Here is a 23,473-nt window from a genome sequence, read left to right on the forward strand (position 1 = left end):
TGTATTTGTCCTTTCCAGTGTTTCCTTGCTTACTTCCAGGACACTGACTTTAGAGGATAACAGCTGTTTCCTAGGGGTTATCCCTAAGAATTGGTACCCTTAGGAGGTGATGTATGCTGTGCTATCTCAGTCCTGGGTTTGACGTATCTTCTGCTCCAGGTGAGAGTGAGAAATATTTGCAAGCAGCAGCAAACACACTGAGCTGTCTGTTTCTTGGACCCTCTTAATTCGTTGGTCTCCTCAGTATTATGGCATGCTTGGTGAAAAATACTCATTCTAGCAATATGGCTTTAAATTAAAGAGGTGATTCCTTGCTGCTTGCTGTCATGGAGGAGAAAGGATTTGCTGGGTGATGCTGAACGGAGATGAGGGTTGTATGTGTATTGTTCTCCCTGTCTTACTAGCTCAGCCTACGAAATCCTGTTTTAAGAAGCAGTTCACTTCTGTGTTCAGATCCCAGCACACTAAAGCACCCACTTCAGTGTTGTTGAGAGCTCTGGCCCTCCCTTATGGGGAGAAGGGGGGGTGATTCCTGGGAAAGCTTCCAGGACTGGGCCAACTGTGGAAACAGCTGGGCTTTGTGCCAGCCCTTCGGAGGGAGGGGGAGCTCAGAGCTGGTGCAGTGAGTGTATCAGGCAGGGGCTGGTATAGCCTGTCGCCTTCCTCAGCGTCTTGCTGCTGCTCCTGTTTCAGGAGAGAAACTACTCTGTACAGAGCTGTGGTCAAGCAGAGACTCGCTGAGAGGGTTGGTACAGGCTCCTGATGGCCTTTTGATAGCAATTGGCGCGAAAGAATCTGACATATGTTGGTGCTCCTGGCTTGGAGGAGGAGTTCCTGCCTGCGTTAAGGGGGAGGGGAAGTATGATCTCTGGATAAGTAAAGATAAGGGAGGATTTGGGGACGATCAGTGAGAAGAGGAAGAGCCTCTATGGGGAGGTAAACTTGTGATCTCTGTATCTCACCTAGCAATCTCTGCAGTCTTCATTCTAGACGCTGCAAAATAAACTGCGGTATTTGGGGACCATGGCTACAGACCCACTCTCGGAGCTTCAGGATGACCTGAACTTGGATGATACCAACCAGTCGCTCAGCCAGCTCAAACTGGCCTCCATAGATGATAAGAGCTGGCCAGCAGATGAAGCCCCTGCTTTTCCCAAATCAGGTAAGTATCCTGCTTGTTTGGGGTCTGGGTTTTGGCCAAAAAGGAATTGTTTGTCCTGCAGCATTGTGGTCATATCTGCATACACAGAGAGCCCCAGCTCCATTTGAAAGCTTTATAGACGCATTAGTCTTGCACCACACCCAAGTGAATTAGCCCTGCCATTGAACAGCACTAAAAAGCTCAGAGCCAGCTGATGGAAATATACTCTTCTCAGTCCTGTGGCTGGCTGCGCTTTGGTGCTGACAGTACAGACATGCTTTAAGTCCTCGAACATCCTCTATTATGGTCTCTTGCAGGATAGTTTGGTCTTCCTGAGTGGAAGGGTCTTGAACTTCCATGTGGGAGGTGGGGCTGGAGATCTGAGCTGTTGCTCTGAAATCCTGTGCTATGGACTGCTGCCCAAAGAGGTCAGGGAAATTAGCTCAAGGGCATATAGGACTGCCATCCATCAAGGGACAATGTTAAGATTCTCCTGCTCTAAAAAGCCATGATGGTGCCCTTGGGCACTTGGGTTTTGGTCTTTGTGAATGTTTGTGACACATCTGAACAGTCATTTTTGAGAAGGTGTACAGTCTGAGTGACATGTATGGACCTCATAGGACTGACAGGTCTCTTCTGAAGTCGTTGCTGCTCTTGCCCACTCAGAATTTCAAAGGTAGATTTCCAAGGTGGACAGGTGCATACATTAGTCCCTCCCATGTTGAAAAGCCATTTTTTCTCATCCCTCTATCTCTATTTTACCCCTCACCAAGGTGCTCCAGATCCCTTCTTCTAATTGCTTGTTCCTTGTGTTTTGTGCAGAGGACTCCAAAGGCTCCCCTGAGCCCGTCACTCACCTGCAGTGGGATGATCCCTACTATGATATCGCCAGGCACCACATTGTGGAAGTAGCAGGTAGTGGTCTTTCTGTTTTCTCCTTTGATGTCTTTGTAGCTGGGCTGAGGAAGGGTCTTTCTAATAGGTTTGTGGGGTCATCTGCTGTATGCCAGGCCCAAGTGGCAATGACAGCTGGCACCGTAAAGAGAAGGAGCACCAAACTTCTTGAATGTTTGCAATATGTGTAATTTTCCATTTACCTCGGTTAAACTTGCATTCCTTCTTGGCTCTTACTGTCTTGATTATATTATTAGCAGGATGTGGTTGCTTTTGCTGAATTGTTTTAGGTATGGTCCTTGACTATATCCTAATCACAAGATGTGATTTTTGCATGATAATGCCACAGAAATTACCTAGTTATGCAGTACAGCTGCAAGGTCCTCAGGTGACTGAGTAATCCACAGTAGGTCTGGCAGCTCTCTTACATCTGAATGGCCAGAGCTTGCCATCCTGTCCAGAAACAGCATTTACAGAAATCTGAAATAGGGGCAATAAGCTCATGGCCCACTGCAAGGAAAGACCTGATCATTCAGGGTCACAAGCATTCGGATTTTCTCTGTGTGGTCGTCTTATCCATGTTATTTTAATTACGCTAACCCTCAGCGATTTACTGATGGGACGTCCATAAGAAAGAGTTTTGGGGGTAGTTTTTAGGTTGCTGTGGTAAGTCTGAGGGAAGGGTAATCCCAGTTTGTCTTTCTTTGTCTTTCCTTGTTTTAAAAAAAAAAAAAGGCACCTCTTCAACCTGTTGTGACTTGATTCACACTTCCTCCTTGATTATCTGTAGCCAGCTCCTGCCCCTCCTATTGCCATTTCTCTGTGCCTTGGTCCCTGCCCCACATGTGCATTTGCAGTGAAGCAGAGGCACAAGCTGGAGTCCTCCTGATTCAGGGTTGTTCTGCAGCAGGGTTTGACCACAGAGGGAAGATTCTCAGGCACTTACCTTGGTAAGAGTTGTCCTGACATCATTCTTTTCTGGGCTGTGTTCTAGAATGAGCCTTCTTTCTCCTAACCTCTCATGTTACATCTTTTTGGGAACAAAATGATAATGGAAAACTCAAAACTTTGTTGTCCTTTGTCTCCTGTGTGCCTCTGGCTGCTCAGGTTGACAGGCCAGGTGTTTAGCATTTGGGCCATTATGTCTTGTAGATTTGCCACAAGTGCTTTCATTTGCAAATGTGTTACTAACCTTCTTTCCCGTGGGGCTGGAGTTTCAGGACTGGGGTTTATAGAGGTCTGCACCCTGGTCTCCGTACTGCTGTAACTGGGAAGGGACAGATATGTGGACTCCACCATTTCAGTGATAATAGCTAGAATATTTGGAATGCGAATGGCAGAAGTAACTGGTGTTTCTGGACTCTGGGAGCTGGTGAGTTAAATGATACTGTTGTTCACTTCAGACAAAGTGCTTAGCAGAGAGTTTAGATCAGAGACGTTGATAAGACTGGAATGTCAGCCCAAACCAAGGATATACTTTGTGTGCTGCCTACTGACATAAGCACCAGTCTTTCTGCGGGATTTCTGTTCTGAGGTAACATGATACTTTTTTTCCCAAGCTCTCTGAATGGAGTATCACTCCAGTGGAGGTGTGTCTCAGCGGCTGTTGGAATGCAGCCATTTGACGCGTTGTCTAGGATAGCAAATGAAGAATTATCTAACTTCGTGAAAGGATTTAGGGGTGGTATGATGGCTGACTGGGAGGTGTGCCTGAATTCTGAAAGAGATCTCTTCCCCATCATGGTTTAAATTTGTGTTTCTAGTGAGCGCTCTGTCCCTGTCGTGTCTCTCTATAGTGCAGAAGCCGCTCAGAGAAGCTTCCTGGCCAATTTTCACCAGTAGCTGGTTTATCTGACAGCCTTTGATGGTCCCACGCACAGAACGTGGTGCAATGCCTTTCTTGGCATTGGAAGAGCTAATAGCGCAGCTCCAGATAGTCGGTTTGCTGCCCCGTAGTTTTGAGACTCGCTGGTGTCTCATCTCCTGGAAGCAGGATTTATGAAGTTGATCAAAGGGGTCTGAGTTGTAATCTGGGCTCTGGGGTGAAGCTGTTTGTTCAATTTTCTTGGTCAATAATTAATAACGTTAACTGTTCAGAGAATCAGACAGCGTAATGTTCTCTGGGCTGTTGTTGGAGGCAAACAATTTGGGAAAATCTGGAAAAATCCTACTAGAAGTAGCCTGGAGAATCAAAATCTCACTGGAGGATTAATATGAAACTGTTTGGATCTGGCTCTACTGACAAGTTGTGCTTGTCAGCACCTTCAGGTGCAATGAACGCTTACCACGCTAAGCCTGAAACAAAATAGCTCCACCCCGGTTCTCTTGTAAATATTAGCAAACGGCAGCAGATTAAGGGTAGTTTTATCCATTCTGCTGATTTATGAGCTTTCTCTTCCGTGTCCTTCCCTGTTCTGCACTTCAGAGCAGAAAGCATATGGCTAAGTCTGTTCCTGCCTTCCCTGAAATATATTCTGGGATGATGATGCTATTTTGAGACAAAAGCAGAATGCTAGTTCCCATCCTCGGGCTGAACTCCATGATCCCAGGGTTATCCTGTGTGGTCAGAAAAGTAATTGCTTCTTGCGGGATGGGTGCATGGTGTTAATAACTTATTAAAAGCCCAGTTTTGATGACAAAAAGTTAGCGCACTCATTTTCTAGCTGACCTTAATTTCTGATGCAGTTCAAGGCATGCTGGATTTGAACATCCTGGCTATCTGGCCTAAAGAGGGAAAATAACATTGAAAAACATTGTGCAGAATTTGCTAGAAAAATAAGGTTTTTGGTTTTGGTTTTCATTTAAAAATAGTGCAGCAGTTTCATGGAGACTCTCCTCTGTGCCCTATGCTCCTGTCTCTTCTGGGGACTGGGATCTTCCTGGAAGAGGCTGTCCATGGGGAAGGAGCAGGCATGTCATTGCTGTCCCGTGTGGTGGTGTGTCACAGGAAGATGGCAACAAAAGGCATCCAGGCCGCAGTTCCAAGGGATTACCGTGGCATTGTTATGCATCAGAATATTTTAGTTTTGGGAAACCTTCTTTTGGTTCCGGGATTCAATGCTTTTCTGAAGGAAAGAGATGATACTCTGCCTATCCTTTCAGACCTGCCTTACAGTGTGTGTTTCTGGAGTGTTTTATGTAGGCTCTGGAGAGGTCTGCGTGATTGTGCTCTTCTTGACTCCGAGTTCCTCTTTTTGTGAGCATTGCAGCAGAGAAATTTGTCTTTACGTGTGGCTAGAAGTTGGAGCAGAGGCAGCTCAATTTCACTGCACAAACCACTTCTGCAAAGTGTGGTTTTTTTCCTTGCTCACATCACATAGCGTTCGGAGGAGACACAGGCTTCTGGTTGAAGACTGTTGAGGAACTATCCCAAATTTCTGTTATGTTTAGGAGTTTCTGTATCCTCCTGCTAATTCTTATATGGCAAAGGTGCTGCTTCCATCTCCCTTGGGGTTGAGGCAGACTAGGGTGACATAATCTTGGCCCTGAATTTCAGCAGAGGCTGAATTGCAAGAATATGGCAGATAATTAATAACAGTCTGAAGGAGGTCTCTGGAGATTGCAGTGCCTACTGGAAACCTGGGGCTGTGTGGGAAGAGCAGGGCTCTTGACAGCTCTCTGGCAATGTGTTCCTTCCTTGTTCTTCTGCCCAGTCCGAAATACTGGTCTTGCCTTTGTGGTCAATGTGCAAACCTATAGCTATGAGGTGCATCAGCATTCCCATTTCACACAATAACTGTCTTTCTTCCTTTTGGGATAAGAAAACTGGGGCTTAACGTACGATTGGCATATGAATTTTCCGCTGCTGTGGAGGCTAGAAGTTGGTGTAGCAGTTGTCAGGAGAGTGGCCATCACTATTTACTTCAGCTATGTAGTCCCTGCCCAGTGACTTCAAAGCATTGCTGAAGCTCAGAGCATGTTTCTGCTAGTTTTTGTGGGAAATCTGCTGCTTCACACCATTAATTGGCAGTCTGCAGGGCTGCGCTCGCAGAGAAGGCGTGATGCTAGTGTGTGTAAGACCTGTGATTGAAGTGAGAAAGCAAGGTGGAGAGCTGGGGGTGTACCTTCTTGCGTGTTACTAGATTGAAACTGCAGTTTCAACAGTATCTTTTTTCAATGGTGAATCTGGTACCACACCTACCTGAAAAGCATTGTGGCTGGCTGTTGGCTGCAGGTTGTGGCTGCTGTTGGCCAAAGTTGTTAACTAGTGCTGATGATTTGCTGTTGCTGTCAGTGATTGATATGGGGAGGCAAAATGAATCTTGGAGCACCAGTAGCTGTTGTTTCACTAAGCAGGCAAAGGTAGAAGTTGCAGACAAAACTTGTGCTGAAAGTATGTTGCAGTGTGACTTTGGTGGCGAACTGGCTCGGCAAAGGCCTCTGATAACAAGGGTCCTTTTCCCTTCCAGTATGGTACATTATTATTGGCTGCATTAATACAGGGTGCCTGCATTTCTGTTGCTTTTGGATCTAGTTTCTGGCTTTGACTTTTTTTTTTTTTTTTTAAAGAGTATTTGCATGATACGGAATGATGAGTTGCTTCTGTAGAACTGGGCCCATCCAAAGCAAGCCCAGCTTGTGCACCATGTTTTGACATGCGAGACCAAAGGAATGGAGTTTCTAAGGGATTCTAAGTTTCTAAGGGAGACCAAGGGAATGGAGAGTTTCTTTCTAGAGCCCTGCTCTGCTCAGGCTCCTGTCTTGATAGGCCCATGTGGATCTCTTGAGTACATAGCTGTGAGAGTGATGGAAAGGGGCTGGGCATGGCAATAAATGCCTCCATAGACCCCTCCCTGCCTAGAGAAACCTTTTTTCTTTTTTCTACTTGGCAGTTTATTTTTTTAATTCAGAATCTACTAAATTTTTTTTTTTTAAAACCTATGGGTGTGTTGAAGATCTAAATTGTCCCCATCTTCAGCTTATTAGTGAAATTTAGCTTGTTGCAAAACAGTCTGTTGGATGTGTTATTCATACGGTGTGATGCCATTCTCTGTATGCTTCTGAAGTTGTTCAAAGGACCTTGACATTCAGAATTAGTTGCATTTAACCCTTTTAAAAGTGGCAGTATGGCAGTTGCCATTTTGGTGGTAGGGGAAGCGTAACAGTAAGGGCCAGAAATTTGACTATGATTACAGAAAATTAGTTGCAAATTCAAGAAAGAGATTTGGGAATCATGGGTTGCTGTTACTGCCTCTAATTGTTAGATAAGGTTGCTTTGGAGAGGAGCATGGGAGAAAGATGAAACAGAAGGAGCTTGACTGCTGCAAGACAGGAACTAAATGCATCCCAGCAGCAATCTGGCTAGACTCTGAGACTTTATACTCAAGATTACTTTCTGGGAAAGGGTGCGAAGCTTGGCTTGCTATAACTTTGTTTCTGTTCCTCCAGACCAGGGTGCACTTGATGGGGCCCAACCAGGTAGGTAGATTTTTTTGTGGCACTAACATTTGGTACTGTAGATCATGGTATTCCTTTAGCATGACTGTGGCCTGTAGCTGGACTGTCTCAGGGGAGCCCAAACTTTGCTCAGCCTTAGGCTGCACTGGCAACTTTTCAGGAGTCCAAAGGCTGCACAAAATTGTCGTCTGAGGGCTGCACCTCTGCCTCAGGCACAGCAGAATCATCTGAGCCAAATTTGGCATGTGGGCTTTACTTAGGGTACTTTGGGGCTCTTGGGTCTCAGTGTAAATCCTGTTCTTCTTCTGTCATGGTGGTGGCCTGCTTGGACCAGTTCCGTTTGAACTCAGATTTGCCTCGTTGTCATGTGTGCTTTGGAAGTTCATCCTAGGATTGCTTCCTTTCCTTCATATGATCTGCTGCTGTGCTCATGTGCGAAGCAGCTGGCGCTTAAAATGGATTCTCCAGCTGAAAGCAACTGTTATCTATTTCTTCTCCATTTGGCTGCAGAGATGTTGTGTTTCGGTAACTTGTTCCTCATTCTGGCCTGAAGCTGTGCTAGACTGCTCTGTGCTTGCTGAGCATTTGTTAATACTCTCTGGACTTCAGTCCCAAGCCTTAAGAATTTGGCTGTCGGTGCTTTCACACTTCTCAATGTAAATGAAAACTTCTTTTGGTGTGAAATTCTTTCTGCTGTTTCTGAACAGCAGGCCAAGACCTTCACACAGTCCATGGAAATGCTGATCCTCACTGCCTCATTAGGTGGGCTCTTCTCCACCATTTGCCATGCTCTCAGGCATCCTCCCATTTTGCATTCTTTAATCTGACCCTCTAGTATATTTTGTATCAGTTAGAGCTGTAGTCACTTGGTAAGGCTTTATGATTCTGGCAGTGTTTGGATATTGGGAATATCTAGGTGGAAGACGTCATGTATTAAAATACTTCTACTTTGAGCTCCTTATCTTCTTTTCCTGAGGGGCTAAATCCGCTTTGGAATTCAACAGGCAACTAAAATCTACTATGCTTAAACACTGCCCAGCTGTGTCATAAGCTTGGCAGGAACCTGAAATTACATTAGAGAAGTTTTTTACTGACAGTGGCTCTGATAAACATCCTAAGCTTTGTGAAACTTGTGTAGTAATGTTCCAGAATTATGTAGTGGTGTCCTCTCCTTGACCCTGAACTCTGTTAACTTTGCTGTTTTACCAATAACACTAGCTTTTGGTGGCAAGTTTTATCCGTCTGCATTTGCTAACTATCAAAGTACCAGGATATTCCCATTTGAATCTTTCATCGAGGTGGGCCCTCATCCTAGAGTAACTGATGAACGTAGGAATGAGCAAGGTCCCTGGACTGCAGTTATGCTGCCAGTGAGTAGTATGACAGCCTCCAATCATGGCATAAAGGCTGATGGATATATTTCAGGAGAAATACCTAGAAATACATAGCAGGATTTGCAAGTCAAGCATGTATTTTCCACGTTGGCTGTACAGATTCATTTAATAGAGTGTCCTGTCTCAGGACAGTACTGCTACCTTGATATGAATTTCTTCTGTGATATGTTTGTATTGCTGCAGGTTTCAATCTGCAACATTAGCCTCACTGTTTAAACTTCAGCCCCTTTAGAAGTATGGTCCTGCACTGATGGCTTGGAACCACAGCAATGATGTTCCTTGCCCCTTGTCTCAGAAGTGCACTGGAAATGCTGTTCTTCAGGTGAGAGGAAAAGCTGAGTTTGGGCCTTAAAAGCACCATAGCAATGTTCAGGAGAATTAGCACGTCCGTCAGTGCTACTGGTTAATATCTCTTAGATGAGCAGCTGTCTTGACTGGAGAGACTTTGCATATTGGCTACTGTCTTGCTCTTTGTTGTTAAACTAAAAATAATATCTGAATTACATCCTATAGGGAGGTAGTTTAATTCCAGTGTAGACTGAAAATATTTTTATGTATGAACTTACTCACAAAGGTATGCACATTGTTGGGGTGCTCTGTGAGTACTGATGGTATATAATTGCTTCTTGGTTGGTTTGTTGTTAACTATTGAGCATTCCTCATCTGGGAGAGGTAGGAGATAGCCTGAGAAGCTGAGTGGTTACTTCATGGTCTATAGTTGTGTTCAATGGAAACTTTAGCTATTTGCAGTTGCAAACAAGGGGTGAAAACCTAGATACATAAGATTAATATTGCAAACAGGAAAGCAAATAGTACAAGGGATGGAGCATCTGGGAAAGATCAAACGCGATAAGAATCTGTTCGGTCGGAGGCAGAGAGGCCACCTGCAGGCAGTTTCCTCCGACAGCCAAGAATGCATGAAATGGGCTTTAGGTTCTTGTTTATAAATTGAAACAACTGATTGTTCAGCTTTGATGCTGAATTTTGAATTTTGTCATGTATGGAGGAACCAGACTGATCAGATATATGTCAGGCGGAAACAAGATTGGCAGTTGGTTGTTTTGAAAGTGTCTGTGTTGACAGGGTGAGCTCAGTGTGATGAAACTGGAGTGAAACCCAGAACTCAGTAATGGGCATGCTGGTTCCTGTGTAGGTCTCATGCATAAATTCATTCTGATTTGGAAGGCAAAATGGGCCACTCCTTTTTCAGTCATCCAGGGGACTATAGGTTATCTTTTGGTGTACTTGACCCTGGAAATTATCCAGGGGAAACATGCCGTCTCCCCTTTGGCAGAATCATGGATTGTCTGTTTTTTCTTTACCAGCGATCCCAGACCTTTTCACGAAGGCTATATAAGGAATGAGATTCTAGACTTTGCACAGGCCCTGCCATAGGCTTTCATGTCATTGCAGAGGAAGATGTGGTTCCTGACTTGTGATTTGTCAGGTCTGGAAATCAGTGCCCAAGAGCCTGAGCTGAGTGTGTGGCCACCCACAACCTCACTTGAACATGATGCTGTACTGCAGTTCTTCACAACCAAGGCCTGCCTTAATCAAGCTTGCAATCTGCTTCTGGCCCTCAGACCATCCACTCTGGTGTGAAATGCAGCCTCTCAGTTAACTGAAGATAGCACCTATTCTGACTTTAGCACAGAGCTATGATCTGCAAAGATCTGTAGTCTTTCTGACCATTCTCTTTCATTACTACAAAACTCAACAGATTCTCAGATGCTACCATCTTCTCTGTGCAGGCAGGACCCTTTGTCTTCCAGATGGAGACATACGAGTGGCTAAAGACCACTGGGAAAGTCACAGTATGCCATATTCCCTGCCCAGGACTTTGTAGCCTGCACTTTTGTTTTATAGACAATGTAAGTGCTTTAGACCCAGCCCTAAAGCTCATAGCAAGCTACCAAGAAACTCTGGGCTAGGCAGAGAGTGGGCTACCGTGGGATATGCAATGTCATGTTGGTCTTGTGGCCTGGCTGTGACTGTATCTAGGTGTTCCAGATGAGCCTTGCATCACTCTCTCCTAGTCCTGCATTCTGGGTCATGCATCCTCCCTAATTGCCCCTTACTTCCGCATGTGTATGTCAATGTGATGGCCTATGCCGCCCCTTTCCTGGTCTGTACCTAGTGCTGCCTCAGTGTCCCTAGCTTTTGTAGAGGTTCTGGCTTGTGTGCATCAGTAAATTCTGTCTCTTGTGTTGTCTGGTGAGTGACTTGAAAATGGGACTTGCGAGGGAAAAATATAAATGAACAAGTAGCAAGAGAATCTGTTCTTCTGGCCAGGATGGGGGTAAAAGAGGGTTAGTGGCACCTTAATGTCATGGCTGGTGTATGTGAGTTCTCTGGCTGCCATTTGCAGCACTAAGTGGTCATCTGTTACTAACAGGCAGTGTTCCCAGAAACCTCAGGTTTGCTGTTCTGGGGTTCAGTTTGAGATCTCAGTTGCTGCACAGCAAGTGTAGCCAAGTGGTAGTTGAGGGCCAGAGCCCATGCAAATGTGAGAAAATGGCTGCATGCTCTGAATATTGTAAATCAGTGTGGGGAAAAGGATATATTTCAAGAGGAATGATGTGTTGCAGGGCTGTCCTGCATAAGTAGCGATCCTTGCTGCTTTTCTGTGCTGTGGTCTGTACAAGGTGGTTGTGCTGTAGGGGAGGAAGGAGGGTGTTGTTGAGTATAACCTCAGTAGCCCCTTCCACTGCTCCATGCTCCTCCTGCTTGACAAGAAAACATAGCTCTCGGAGCAGGGTGAGTAGCAAGAAAGATGGAAGACTTTAACCCTTCACACTAAAGGAACCATTTCATCTCCACTGGTGCTAAAAAGCAAGTCATCCTTATGGAAATGGATTGGGTGTTGTGTCTGGGAGAGAACCAGAGTCTCCCTCAAACTCCGTATGTCCAGAAGATTTGTGACCTGGTTCTTAGTTACCTAAATCTCTCAGTTCCCCTAGCATGTCTGCTAAGCTTGTCCATGCCCATCTGCTCAGGCTTTGTTCATGGGGCTGAGATCGCTGCTGGCAGAAGTCCACCGACGTATGAAGACTTGCTTTGGGGAAAACTTGGCTTGTTGTCTCTGAAGCCTCAAGTGGTGGCTGGGAGTGTCCTCCCCGAGATGAGGGTGTTTTATGGGTTATTTGGCTCCAGTGTGATGGGGACTGTTTTCTGCTGGGTTTTTACACAGAATGCTTTGTTGTGCCGCACTTTGCAGCTCCTTCCAGCTCAGGCTGGAGAAATATCTCTGTGGATGGAAAATCTAGGAAGCAGTGAACAGCTTATTCTGCAATCCCCCTGGAGAATCCAGCAGCCCTACGTGGTCCATCTGTAGAAGAGGCTTATGATGATGCTTGCTTCTCATCTCTGGGATGTGGCTGGGACTGCCCTGTTTCTAGGAATTTCTTGGTTTCTTGGCTTTGTTCTGTGTGCAGGACTAAGCTTCAGGTGAAGCAAGAAACAAATGCACCAGACCACAAGCAGTTAGTCTGGGACTGTGTGCAGGACAGAAGGAGTGGTTATTGTGCCTGTGAGGGGCTGTTTTCCCTGTGCCTCCCTGGGCACACGTGCATCAGGAGCAGTGACCAGGGGCAGTGTTGCAGGATTAATGCTCTGAGCACTCTGCTCTGTACTTGAGGCCTCTATCCCTATGTGCCCTGAGGCATCCTAGCTTCCAATCATTCCACTTCTTTCAGGGCTGGAGCATGGACTCTGTTCTCCATTTGCATTGTTGACTTACCAGGCCTTTGGTGTTCAGGTTTCTGCTTCCATACTAGGCCCGTGGTAACTCTGCTGAAGATCAGGTTTAGCTTTGCTGGCAATTGTGGCAATCCAGACTCCTGCCTTGTTATGGCGGTTTCCCATTCTCTGTTTACCACTTGCTGCCAAGACCGCAATGTAGTCCTTAAACTCCCTGTAATCTCTGGTATTTCATCTGCAGGTGATGACAAATATGGAAGGAAAGTCATCTTGTTCAGTGCCTGCCGGATGCCCCCAAGTCATCAACTTGATCACGTGAAACTGCTGGGGTGAGTAGTGTCTTAGGAGGCTGCTGTTAACTTCTTAAGCCTGTCATAATTCCCAGGTGCTGGATTCCTGGGGCCAGATATATCTGCAGTAACTCTTTTAGCTGGATATGTTCTCCCAAAATGCTTACCTCCATTGCTGGGGATGCAAATCCTCTGTTGTGGCACACAAAAATGAGTCTCAAAGGGAGGAAGAGCCTCTCTGTGGCAGAGCATAAAGTGAGTTCAGCAGTTGTCTCTTCTCAGGTACCTGAAATTCACACTGGACCAGTATGTGGAGAGTGATTACACACTGGTGTACCTGCACCATGGCCTGACCAGTGAGAACAAGCCCTCCCTGAGCTGGCTGCGGGATGCCTACAGGGAATTTGATCGCAAGTGAGTAAGGCTGCAGCAAGCAAGGATATAATGTGCTGTTCTGTAGCCTAACACAGATGATCTTCCCCAGGCACCCCATGTAGCTTGGTGATTGTAATTTACTATCACTTATTTCTGCTGCTTACGGAGGTGAGTTGTTGTTTAATGCAGGCTGAATCATGGGATAAACAGCTCCTTCTGTAGGTACATCCTTTAGGCCAAGAGGCAAGCAGCAAAACCAGGACCCAGTGCAAGCATGTCAGCCCCATGGTATAATTGTTGCTTCCTGGTAAGGCTGCTCACTGCTTCTTGGTGAATCTTGGAATACAGTAGAGCGTGCCCTTAGGCTGCTGAGTGGCCTGACACAGCTACAAAGCATGGGAGAGCAGAGGCTGTGGGTGCTGGGGAGTGGTGAGGCTCAGTGCAAAAGAAATGGAGCACCCAGGGTGCCGTAATCTTGTGGAAAGCTTGGTTCCTCTGCTTAAAGTGCAGCTCATCCTTACTTAGCCTCTCTTGGCAGGTACAAGAAGAACATCAAAGCCTTGTATATTGTGCACCCAACCATGTTCATCAAGACCTTGTTGATTCTCTTCAAGCCTCTGATCAGGTAGGAAGCACTATAGGAGGCTCACCCACATCCTCACACTGCAGGGGAATAATGGAGCATTCTCAGTGGGGCACAAGATGAGCCCAGGCTGCTAAGGCTACCCTGGAGTCTCTCACGCTATGCTATCTCCTCCTGTTTCTGAGCTCAGAAATATTCCGATACAGGAAGTACTGCTTTGGGAACCTACAGAGTTTGCAGCTCTGTGCTGCTCCCTTTCTGTCCAGCCAAGTAGAAGTAAAGTGTTGCAGGCTCTGCTAATAATGAAAAAGGAAGCGAGAGATCAGTCCAAATTATATTTAATTCATTGTGTTGATGCTGAAATCCTAACTCTGTAAAATAATTGAAAACAAAACTTTCTCCAGCCTACTGCTGAACTTAGGAAGGAGAAATCCAGCGTTTTAGGGAGCCTGCTGCTGCTAGGGCTTCTAATTTGACTTGGAAAGTCTTGGCATCTTCTGGTAAAATACATGGAGTTGGAGAGCTATGTGGGTGACATCTCTGTTGCTCAGCCATACCTGCCCCTTTGCCCCCTTGATGTCTCTTGCAGACCCCTGCTCTCCTTGCCTGTAAGAAGTCCGTTCTGATACTGAATTTCCTGATTCCTCACATACCTACTTTTCTCTTGTTTTTCAGCTTTAAGTTTGGGCGAAAGATTTTTTATGTGAACTTCCTTAGTGAGCTGGAGGAGTATGTGAAGCTGGAACAGTTGGGGATCCCAAGCCAAGTGCTGAAGTGAGAATGCTGCCTATCTCCCATTTGCTTAGGGCTCTGTGAGAGGGGGACTTCTTGGAGGAATGGCAAGGGGAGGAGATTGTTCCACTCAGGCAGTGGTTTTGGAGGGAGTGGTGACAAATCGCCTTAAAGACTATTGTTTCTCTCCATGCTCCTTCCTGTGTGTCCTTGGCCCCAGTGCCCAGTTCTGTCCTTGAGTTAAAAATCCTCCTCCAGTGGAGCACCAATCCTGCCTCTCCCACTCAGGGGCTTTCTGCAAGCTGCTGACCTTAACACTGACCTGGAGCTCGTGGTGCGTGTCTGCTGCATCTGAGCACCTGCTTTGCTCACTCTGCACAATTCAGCTTGTCTTTGGGGCTTCTCACAGTTGCCACAATCTCGGTCCTACCAGATTGATTCCCTGTCCCTCACATACACATGCAACTGTCTCATCACAAGCATGGCTGTCCTGCCCTCCTGCCCACGCTGTCTGTCATCCTCAGCTACTCCAGCTCCTGATTCCAGATAGATATTCCTTTCTCCCTGCTTTTTTCTGGCAACCAGATGTTTGTTCTTGTTGTCCCTGTGCTCCAGAGCTGCCTGTCCTGTTTTTGCATAGGTGGAATCAACTATGCTAGGCTGGAGCTGTTACCAGTGGGTGTGCAATGGGTCACGTGCAGTGCTGGGTTCATGCTCTTTCCGGGAGGTGGAGTGGCTTTTTACTAGTCTGTGTTTTGCCACAGATACGATGAATATCTGAGATCCCTGCAGAAACCTTCACAAGTGCCCCAGAAGCCAACACCCCCACGCCCACCACTGCCAAACCAGCAGTTTGGAGTCTCGCTCCAGCAGTGAGTACCTCTGGATTGTGTTGCTTTTGCCCTGACTTGCTTGATATGAGGTCACTGTATTTATATCTGAACAGCAGCAAAAGTGGCTATAAAATTTCTTGCAGTTCAGATTTCCTGCAAAGCTTTAATCATTCTTCTGAGGAGCTCTATGCTCATGTCCAGATCCCGGCTGACTCAGTTCAGTTCCACCCTCTTGATTCCCCGGCTAGATGGTATTTAAATTAGGATGAGATTGTTTCTGCAGCTAAGGGTCACTAAGGGAGGAGCAAAATAAGGGCCATGGGGATGGCTTTATGCCACTAGAAACTTCCTTTAAGCAAAGGAAGTCTGTAGGAGGCTGATGGAGGTGTCTTTAGGGCTATGCTATTTTGATTGAGCAGTGCTGCAGATCTGTTTCTTAGTTTTTTCCATATCATAAATTGTATTTTAAAAGCACTTCTATTCATCCTTGTACTGATTCCCACCCCCCATTTCTGCACAGTGACGCAGGCAAACACAGATACTGGCAAGGGCTAGTGATACTGGCTAAGTGTTGAAGGTATTTTTAACTTTGAGTGTGGTTTTGCCTCCCCAGGGAATGAGGTACGAGCCAGTAGTGTGGCCAGACAGATCCTCTGACGCAATCTAGGACCACATTCCCCAGCTTCAACACAACATTTCCAAATGTAACCCCCGTGGTGCTGTGTGCCTGAGCTTGTTAGCTCTCAGTAGCCTGAGAGCGGTGAACAGCTCCATGCTATCAAGTGGTATAGACAATCGAATGTGAGGGTGGGAGCGAACACCTTGGCATCACTAGGTCTTCCCTGACAGTCATTGGGTTGATATATCTTCCGTTACAGGAGTGGGGTGGGTAAACTTCTCCCATATATATTTCTCTCATGTGTCAGCTTCTTTCTGCCCTTCCTCCTATGGGGAAGGAAAAGGGAAGCTTAACCCTTTTCACCCGATTCATAACTAGCAGCCTTGCCTTCTGGGAACCCCTTTGCCCTGGCATCTACAGGCTATGATTTTTACAGAAGACAGAGAAATATTCCTGTGGTGTAACAACGAGCTCATACTTGCTCCAGTGAATGATGTAGCAACATGGGTGAAGAGCAGAGAAGGCTGGAATAATGGCTAAACCAGGGATTGGGATAGCAAGGTCCTATGTGGTAGAGCTTGTGTGGGCAACTTCAAGACTCAGGGGCTGCATGTAGGGCAGGGAGGATCAGTCATTTGTAACCTTCTGTCTCTTCCTGCAGTCTCAGGGAGAAGAGCCCTGATCAGCCTCCTGTTCCTCTGGTGGTCAGAGACACCATTGCTCATTTGCAGGAGCATGGTAAGTGTTCAGGGGAAGCTGCAGCCCCTCTTAATTCCATGTCAGTGGCCTCTCCTCCACCCAAGTTCCCATCCAGAGTGTAGTAAGATAAAGAAGAACAGCAGTCTAGACTAAGGTGTAAAGGCCTGAACTAGGTGAGTTAGCCTTCAAGAGAGGTTGTGCAGGGCTTAGGAGACCTCTTTCTTCCAGTCGTCCATACTCCCACTTGTATAAGAGTAGCAAAATGCTCCTTGTGTCCTTTGCCTGGTAGTGGAAGCAGAAAGGATTGCCATACTCTAAAAAAGGGACTTGTTGATGTCTGTCTGAACACACCACAGCATGGATTTATGATTGTTAAGACCAGCATTTTTAGAGACTCTCACATGGCTGATCTTTCTTCTCCATCTGCTCTCACTTCACAGCTCTTGCTACAGAGGGGATTTTCCGGAGATCAGCAAATACACAGGTTGTCAGGGAGGTCCAGCAAAAATACAACATGGGTAAGTACCCAAACTCAGCAGAGCCCCTCTCATTCCCTAACTACTACTGTCCAACTGGAACTGTGTTGGAACTAGTCCATCATGGCTCCTCTCCTTCTCTGATAGGCCTCTAGGTGAGGCCCCATCAGGGTATGACCTGAGTTGCAAGGGAGAAGCATCTGATACTTCTGCTGTGTGGAAAGCATGTTCCTTCCCACTCACCTTCCCCTTGCTGCCCTTTTCCTTCCTGAAAACTTCCCTGTTTCTCAGGGTGGGATATACCATCTTAGTCTGGTTATACTGGAGGGACTGAAGATGACCAGGAAGAAACTTGGTCATCTGTTTCATTTGATGACTTCTAAAGATGTAGTGCTGGATTCAGCAGTGCTTTGCATATGCTTTTGGGACACATTTTTCCACTCTGCTAGAAGATGTGCTGCTTCAGTACCCTCTCTGTGTTCTTTAAAATACTGCTTCCCTGTTTCTGGGCTCTGACCACCATGTCCCATTCTTTGTCCAGAGGAGGTCCTGCTTTGGCCAGTGAGCACTGAGTGTCTGCTCTACTTTCTCAGGTGTGCCTGTAGATTTCCAGCAGTATGAAGATGTCCACCTCCCTGCTGTGATTCTCAAGACCTTCTTGAGGGAGCTACCTGAGCCCCTCCTCACTTTTGGCCTCTACAGCCATGTTGTCAGCTTCCAGAGTGAGTTGTAACAAGAGCATGATACTCCCTGAATGTTGCACTGGCTAAGGGCAAAGATATCTTCCGGGGGAGCAGTCCTGCATGGGATACCCTGTGACTGCAAACAGAGCTTTCATCAGGGTGGGTGCTGAGGATTCCTCATGGACCTGCTTGTCCTGTCTCTCTTGATTTTTAGGTGTGGAGGAAGTGAATCGTGTGGATGTTGTTCGCAAAACACTCCAGACTCTGCCAGAAGAAAACTACGAAGTGCTCCGTTTACTGACAGCCTTTCTGGTGCAGGTGAGCTGCTCCAAAGGTGGGCAGTCGTATTCTAGTTCAGTTGCCAACGCCTTGCATCGGCTTTTTGACTGCCTGCTCCCTCTTTTCCTTTGAGAGGAAATGAGTCTCAAGCTAGGAAATGTCTTTGCCTTATGTTCTTGTTATACAAAGATCAAGAATGATCACGATGAACTAGCCTAAGCAGTTGCTTCTTATAATGCTGAGAGGTGCAGGCGGGCATTAAGCCCATGTGGTCTGTACCACGGAGGCTGAAAGCTCCCCATGGTGGAGGTACAACTGCAAAATATCTGAGTAGAAGATTAGACTAGAAGAGCGGTCTCGGATCCGCCCTACAGAACTTTCTGCTGCCAGGGAAGCCACTGCAAGGCTATTCTAGGAAGAGGGAAGATCACTTTGTTCTGAGTGGTGATCTGGACTGTAGAGAGATTGGCTGACTGTGCTCTTGGTCCTATTATTATGATATGTCCTGGTGGTTAAGCCATAGTGGCAAATGGCAAGATATTGCTCCTTACCTCCTGAATGCTGGATATCATGTGTGTTTCCCCCAGCTGCCTTCTGGCGTTTGGCCTCCAGCTTGTCTCCTCCCATTTGCCCTTGGGAGTCTGTCAGCTTTGGCTTTGGGGAGGGTAGAGGGCAGCTGCTGTGTTGTTCTGTAGGATTCACAATTGTCTCTGTCCTTCCCACATAGGTCTCTGCTCACAGTGACAGAAACAAGATGACAAACACCAACCTGGCAGTTGTGTTTGGCCCAAATCTGCTGTGGGCCAAAGATGTAGCCATCACCTTAAAAGCCATCAACCCCATCAATACCTTTACCAAGTTCCTGCTGGACCACCAGAAGGAACTCTTTGAGGATGTGGAGGCCTGAATCCAGGCCAGCCCACAGCAGCACACTGTGCCCACCTTCCCACCTTCTTTCCCACCTTGTCTTGGAGCTGTGACCAAGCTGTCTCCAGTGCAAAGGGACCATTGATCCTCTGGGTGATGAGCAGAGCGAGGGCTGTGGAGATGGTGGAGAAAGGGTGTAAGTAAGTGAGCAGGAGACCTGCTGCTCCGGATGGGGAGGGGAGCTGGTCTCCCAGCTGCTGAGAGTGGAGTCCTAACCCACTTGCCAGTCTGTGCAGCTCCTCCAGGGCTCATCACCAGTCTGCTGCCCTATCAAATGACCTGCCTTCCTTTCCTCCTTCCCTCACATGCAGTTTTTCTGCCCTTCTGGTCCCTTCCTCAGCAAAGATCTTTTTTGTTTCAGCTCCCAATAGCCCCAGCTCACCCCCCTTGCCTCAGCTGGGCTGTCTGGGCTAGGGCAGGCTTGCTGGGTTTTGTGGCAGAGATGTTCTTGCTGCGAGTGCCATCTCTCAGCACTGAACATGCATCCTGCCTTTCCCCAGAGGCACCTAAAGCAGGGAAGGGAGCCAGGCAGCCCTTGTGCTTCAGGTAGCAGCATGTCCTGCACTTGCAAACACCACTCTAGACCCCATGCTTTTGACAGGCAAGTGAAGGACAGGCTCACGGCACGTGGGCTGTATTACCTGTCAGACTCCAATACAACGAAGCTGAATTTAGCCGAAACCCCTCTGGGGTCACCCACTCCAGATACTATTCAGTGTTTGCTGGGGTGTAGTGGGTGAGGTGCCTCCCATAGTTACCTAGCTCAGGCGTGTTTGTCCCTCCAGCAGCATTTCCAGCCCAGCTGGGAAGGTTCATGCCAGACCTGGCTGTGCGGTGGGGCTGGCTGGGGCCCTTGGACAGCTGGTGAGTCTGAATGGCAGGGAGTAAGTGCCCTGGTGGGACTGAACTGCTGAACACTATGAGGATCACTGCCTTTCCCTGTGGCAGCAGCACAAGGCCTCTTCTCTGTCAGGCATGTGTATCTGTGCTGACTGGCACAGACCACCTTGGCTAGTTGTCTTTTTGAGCAAAACTTTCCCCAGCACAGTATAACAGAGACCATGGCCTTGAGGGAAGGTCTAGGGACTGGGGCTGACACTCACCCTGGAGTGTGCCAGGCCTGGATTATGAATTTCTGCCCAGGTGCTGAGCAGTCATGTGCCAAACCTGTGAGAGAACAGCTATTCCATGCCAAGGGCCTTTGCCCCGTCTCCTCCTCGGTTCATACCTTCCTTCCATCCTACCATGGAAGCCTGCATCCTGTATGCCTTGGGCATGGCTGGAGAGATCGGGTTGTCCACAAGGCAGGCTCAGAGCGGGGTGGGCCTAGCACCTTCCCAAAGCAGCTGCAATACTGTTAGGGCATCACTGTTGGTTTTGGGTTGCAGCATTCCCGTTACCTGAGCTAAAAGAGGTCGCTCTCCTTGGCCTGGGCCCAGCAGGGTGTTAGTAGGGAGCTTCTAGCCTTACTTCACTGATGTATTATATCTTTCTATCTTGTGCCCTGTGTGCCTGGGCCAGTCCTCCCTGCTGCGTCTGGCCACAGCGACAAATCTTTTGGACCAAGCAGAACTAATTTTTAAAAAGCTACTGGATGCTAAATGGAATTTGCTTTTTCATATTTTAGCCTGTGTTTAAACACTGACCAAAGGTCGGTACCCCAGTTGTAATCAAAATAAGTGACATCTGCTGCAGGAATTACGGAAATTGCTCTTTTTGCTAAGCTCTGGAATGGGGATAGGCGTGAACATAGGCAGCTCTGCGGGGCAGCGCAGGTCCAGCCAGCTGGCTCGGAGGAGGCACACCAACACGTGGGTGGGAACAGTGAGCAAGAAACTGGGCATTACTAAGGCTGGAGCAAGAGATTTTCTAGGAGAGGGCTTGGTCTGATCCCTTCTAGATACTGGGGGACTTTGCCTTATGGAGGCTACAAGGCTGCTTAGTCTCCCTCTTCCAAGAGTAGGAGTCTTCCCTGTTTGGCCAGGGTATGAATTGTTTCAACCTGAACAGTTCACAGCAGTAACCAAATAAATATTTTGGAGGTAGAGATACTCGGCTCCTAATTCACCTGTGATCTCTGCTAGAGTAAGTTAGCAGGGCTGATGTGCTGTGGAGGAGTAATCTCCTGGGATGGACAGCGTGGAGAGAGGTGTACTTGCCCCAGTGTTTAAGAGGCAAGGCTTTCTGGACAGCCTGGGAGGAGCGTGGAGGCTGAGGGAGCCCAGTGCAGCCTCTCTTTCCCTGCAGGCACCCGGCTCTATGTAGGCTTCAGTATGGGAGGAGACTTAGTGTTCTGACTGTATCTGCAGCTGACACTGGCCTCGCTTGGACCCCCTAGAGGAAAGGCAAACCCCGCTAACTTCTCCTGGGACAAACAAGCCCAAGGTCGGCAACTTGGAACGGGAAGTGCCTGTGTGCTGGGGCACAAGGCCTTGGCCCTATGCGCAGCCCCGGCTCCCTGGGGAGGGTGGCGCGTTCCAGCCCTGCAGAGCAGCAAGGACTGTTCCCTGCCCAGCAGTGAGAGGAGCAGTGCTGGGGTGGCTTAGCTCCTTTCCAGGGGGAGAGCAGGGATTGCTGCAAGCATCCATCTTCTGGCTGGAATTTTTTTGGTGGGTGCTTTTTTTTTTTTTTTTTTTAAGTGAATTCTTGAAATAATGTTTCCTTTTTTAGCAAAATGGAGACTGGTGCATCCCCTGCAGGCAGGGATAAAAGCCTGCTCCAGTTCAGTGCCTGCAGGGAGCAGATTTGGAGGGTGTTCAGGAAGCTGCTACTGCTCATGGTGGGGAAAATGCTTGCAAATCCTGGAAGGGACCCAGTGTAAATATCCCCTTTCCTCTGCTGCTCCTCATGCTGGAGCTGCCAGGGGCCCTGGAGCAGGCACAGTAACCAGGGTTGCTTTTGCTTCTGCAGTCTGCTCTCCTGAATGCCTTGTATTGAGATATCCCTCCTGTGACTTGAGCAAGGAACTGGCCTGAGCCTGCCTGCAGCCTGCGCTGGGTGGGTGGCCACCAGAGCCTGCATCTGCCAAGCCCAGGGGGTTAAATTCCCTCCTCACCTGGTCAGCCTCCTCACACAGGCAGGGCAGGGCAGGGCACTGGCTGGGGTGGGTTTCTCTGCCATGTATAGGTGGGGGGCAGTATCTGATTAGGGTGCTGGTCTTTGTCAGTTTTCTCCTTGCTGTAGAGCTGCCCAAGGGTCTCTTCCCTGGCTCGTCTTTCAGGTTAGCTATTCGCCATTTCTCCCTGTGGGGGTACTTGTTCCATTTCAAACCCCTGCTTTTTAGCACCTAGACCATTCCCCTCTGCTAAGCCTCCTGCTGTCTTAATGGCCTCTGATCACTCCCTGCTCCCTGGCCCAAGCTACATACTGACACTAGAGCTTTTGGGTGGTGCAGGGGGGGCTGGGGCCATCTGGATGCCTTGTGGCAATGTTTGCTAATTTGGGAGAGAGCTGAGGGCCCGTTTGGTCCCTGTTTCCTCTTTTATGCACAGGGGCTCCTGTGCAAAATTTTTGGCTTTGCTTTTGTTGCTGGTGTTCCCTGCCTTCTTTTCTGTTGATGTTCATCAGATGCAGGGCTGGGGTTTTCATGGTTCACATTGTTTATTTCCTTCTAATCTGCACCAATCTTGTATTTCACAGTTTGCACTTTTTGTATTTCAATAAAAATCAAAATGTAATCCCAGATCCAGGTGTGTCTGTCAAGTGGCAGCAGCTGTGGCACATCTACAGGAAACAGAAGTAAGGCTGGCTACACTGCCAACCAAAACCATGCAGAGAGGGAGGAAAGTGAGTATGAAATGCCTCCTGTGTGAGTAACTCTGGGAAGAAATACTAGTTTGCCGGAGCCTCAGGCTGGAAACAGAATTCAAACAAAAATGAAGTATTGCAAGTTTGGCTCTTTCCTGAACAGGGCTGGGCTTCCATGTTACCGTCTCCCCGTCATGATGAGCAATCTGCCTAGGATTGCCCTTTCCCAGAGGCGGACCCAGGCAGCTGCACAGGTTGTGGTATCACCAGGTGCCAAGTGGGAGCCACCTGCAGGCTCCCCAGTTAGGATTAGCTGGCTAAGTTTACCCTGCGGCCAGGTGATACACGCAGCAGAGGCCTGCACCTTCTCATCTCAGCTTATGTGGATCGCTAACTCCTTGATGTACAGTAGTCTTCTGGTTAGGACCACTACACTCCACCCCTTGATCCACATACAGTTAACTACCTTTTCCTAAAGATGCTTTTATTTGCTGGTTACATCAGTAAGCTTTTTGACTAGTAGAAAGGCTTTTATATGCAAAGTGATTACTACAATTAATAATACAAGTGTAGCAACAAGTGAACCCAATAGCAGGTGCGAGAATAGGAGTAGAACAGAGAGCACTGAAGCTAAAAGCATCACCATCGGGCAGTAGCCTGAGCCCTGGCTACGGGCCTTGTCATCTGGATGATGTGTTAATGCTG

At 47.6% G+C, this 23,473-nt stretch overlaps 1 protein-coding gene across 3 annotated transcripts; it reads left to right on the forward strand.

The window, feature by feature from the left end:
* The first annotated feature begins 855 nt into the window (after positions 1-855).
* Positions 856-21,632, forward strand: ARHGAP1 (Rho GTPase activating protein 1). Of its 3 annotated transcripts, XM_050897525.1 has the most exons (13): positions 856-1,162; positions 1,964-2,056; positions 7,424-7,453; positions 12,767-12,854; positions 13,098-13,229; positions 13,729-13,815; positions 14,449-14,547; positions 15,270-15,377; positions 16,619-16,695; positions 17,097-17,174; positions 17,726-17,854; positions 18,030-18,133; positions 18,822-21,632. In XM_050897525.1, exons 1-13 carry the CDS (start codon positions 1,024-1,026, stop codon positions 18,999-19,001), a joined length of 1,344 nt encoding a protein of 447 aa, XP_050753482.1. In that variant the 5' UTR covers positions 856-1,023; the 3' UTR covers positions 19,002-21,632. The 3 variants fall into 3 exon arrangements, with proteins under 3 accessions (XP_050753482.1, XP_050753484.1, XP_050753483.1); XM_050897527.1 differs by lacking the exon at positions 7,424-7,453 and having other exon boundaries at positions 856-1,177; positions 1,976-2,056; XM_050897526.1 differs by lacking the exon at positions 7,424-7,453 and having other exon boundaries at positions 858-1,162.
* The last annotated feature ends 1,841 nt before the right edge of the window (positions 21,633-23,473 follow it).

Source organism: Gymnogyps californianus, chromosome 5 (genome assembly GCF_018139145.2).
Source record: "Gymnogyps californianus isolate 813 chromosome 5, ASM1813914v2, whole genome shotgun sequence".
In the NCBI taxonomy this organism is placed as follows: domain Eukaryota; kingdom Metazoa; phylum Chordata; class Aves; order Accipitriformes; family Cathartidae; genus Gymnogyps; species Gymnogyps californianus.

Excerpts from the sequence above, each read along its gene's own strand:
- ARHGAP1 (XM_050897525.1), top strand. The coding sequence starts at position 1,024 with ATGGCTACAGACCCACTCTCGGAGCTTCAGGATGACCTGAACTTGGAT. Across the intron at positions 7,454-12,766 it reads ACTTGATGGGGCCCAACCAG|GTGATGACAAATATGGAAGG; the intron begins GTAGGTAGATTT and ends TTTCATCTGCAG. Across the intron at positions 15,378-16,618 it reads TTTGGAGTCTCGCTCCAGCA|TCTCAGGGAGAAGAGCCCTG; the intron begins GTGAGTACCTCT and ends CTCTTCCTGCAG.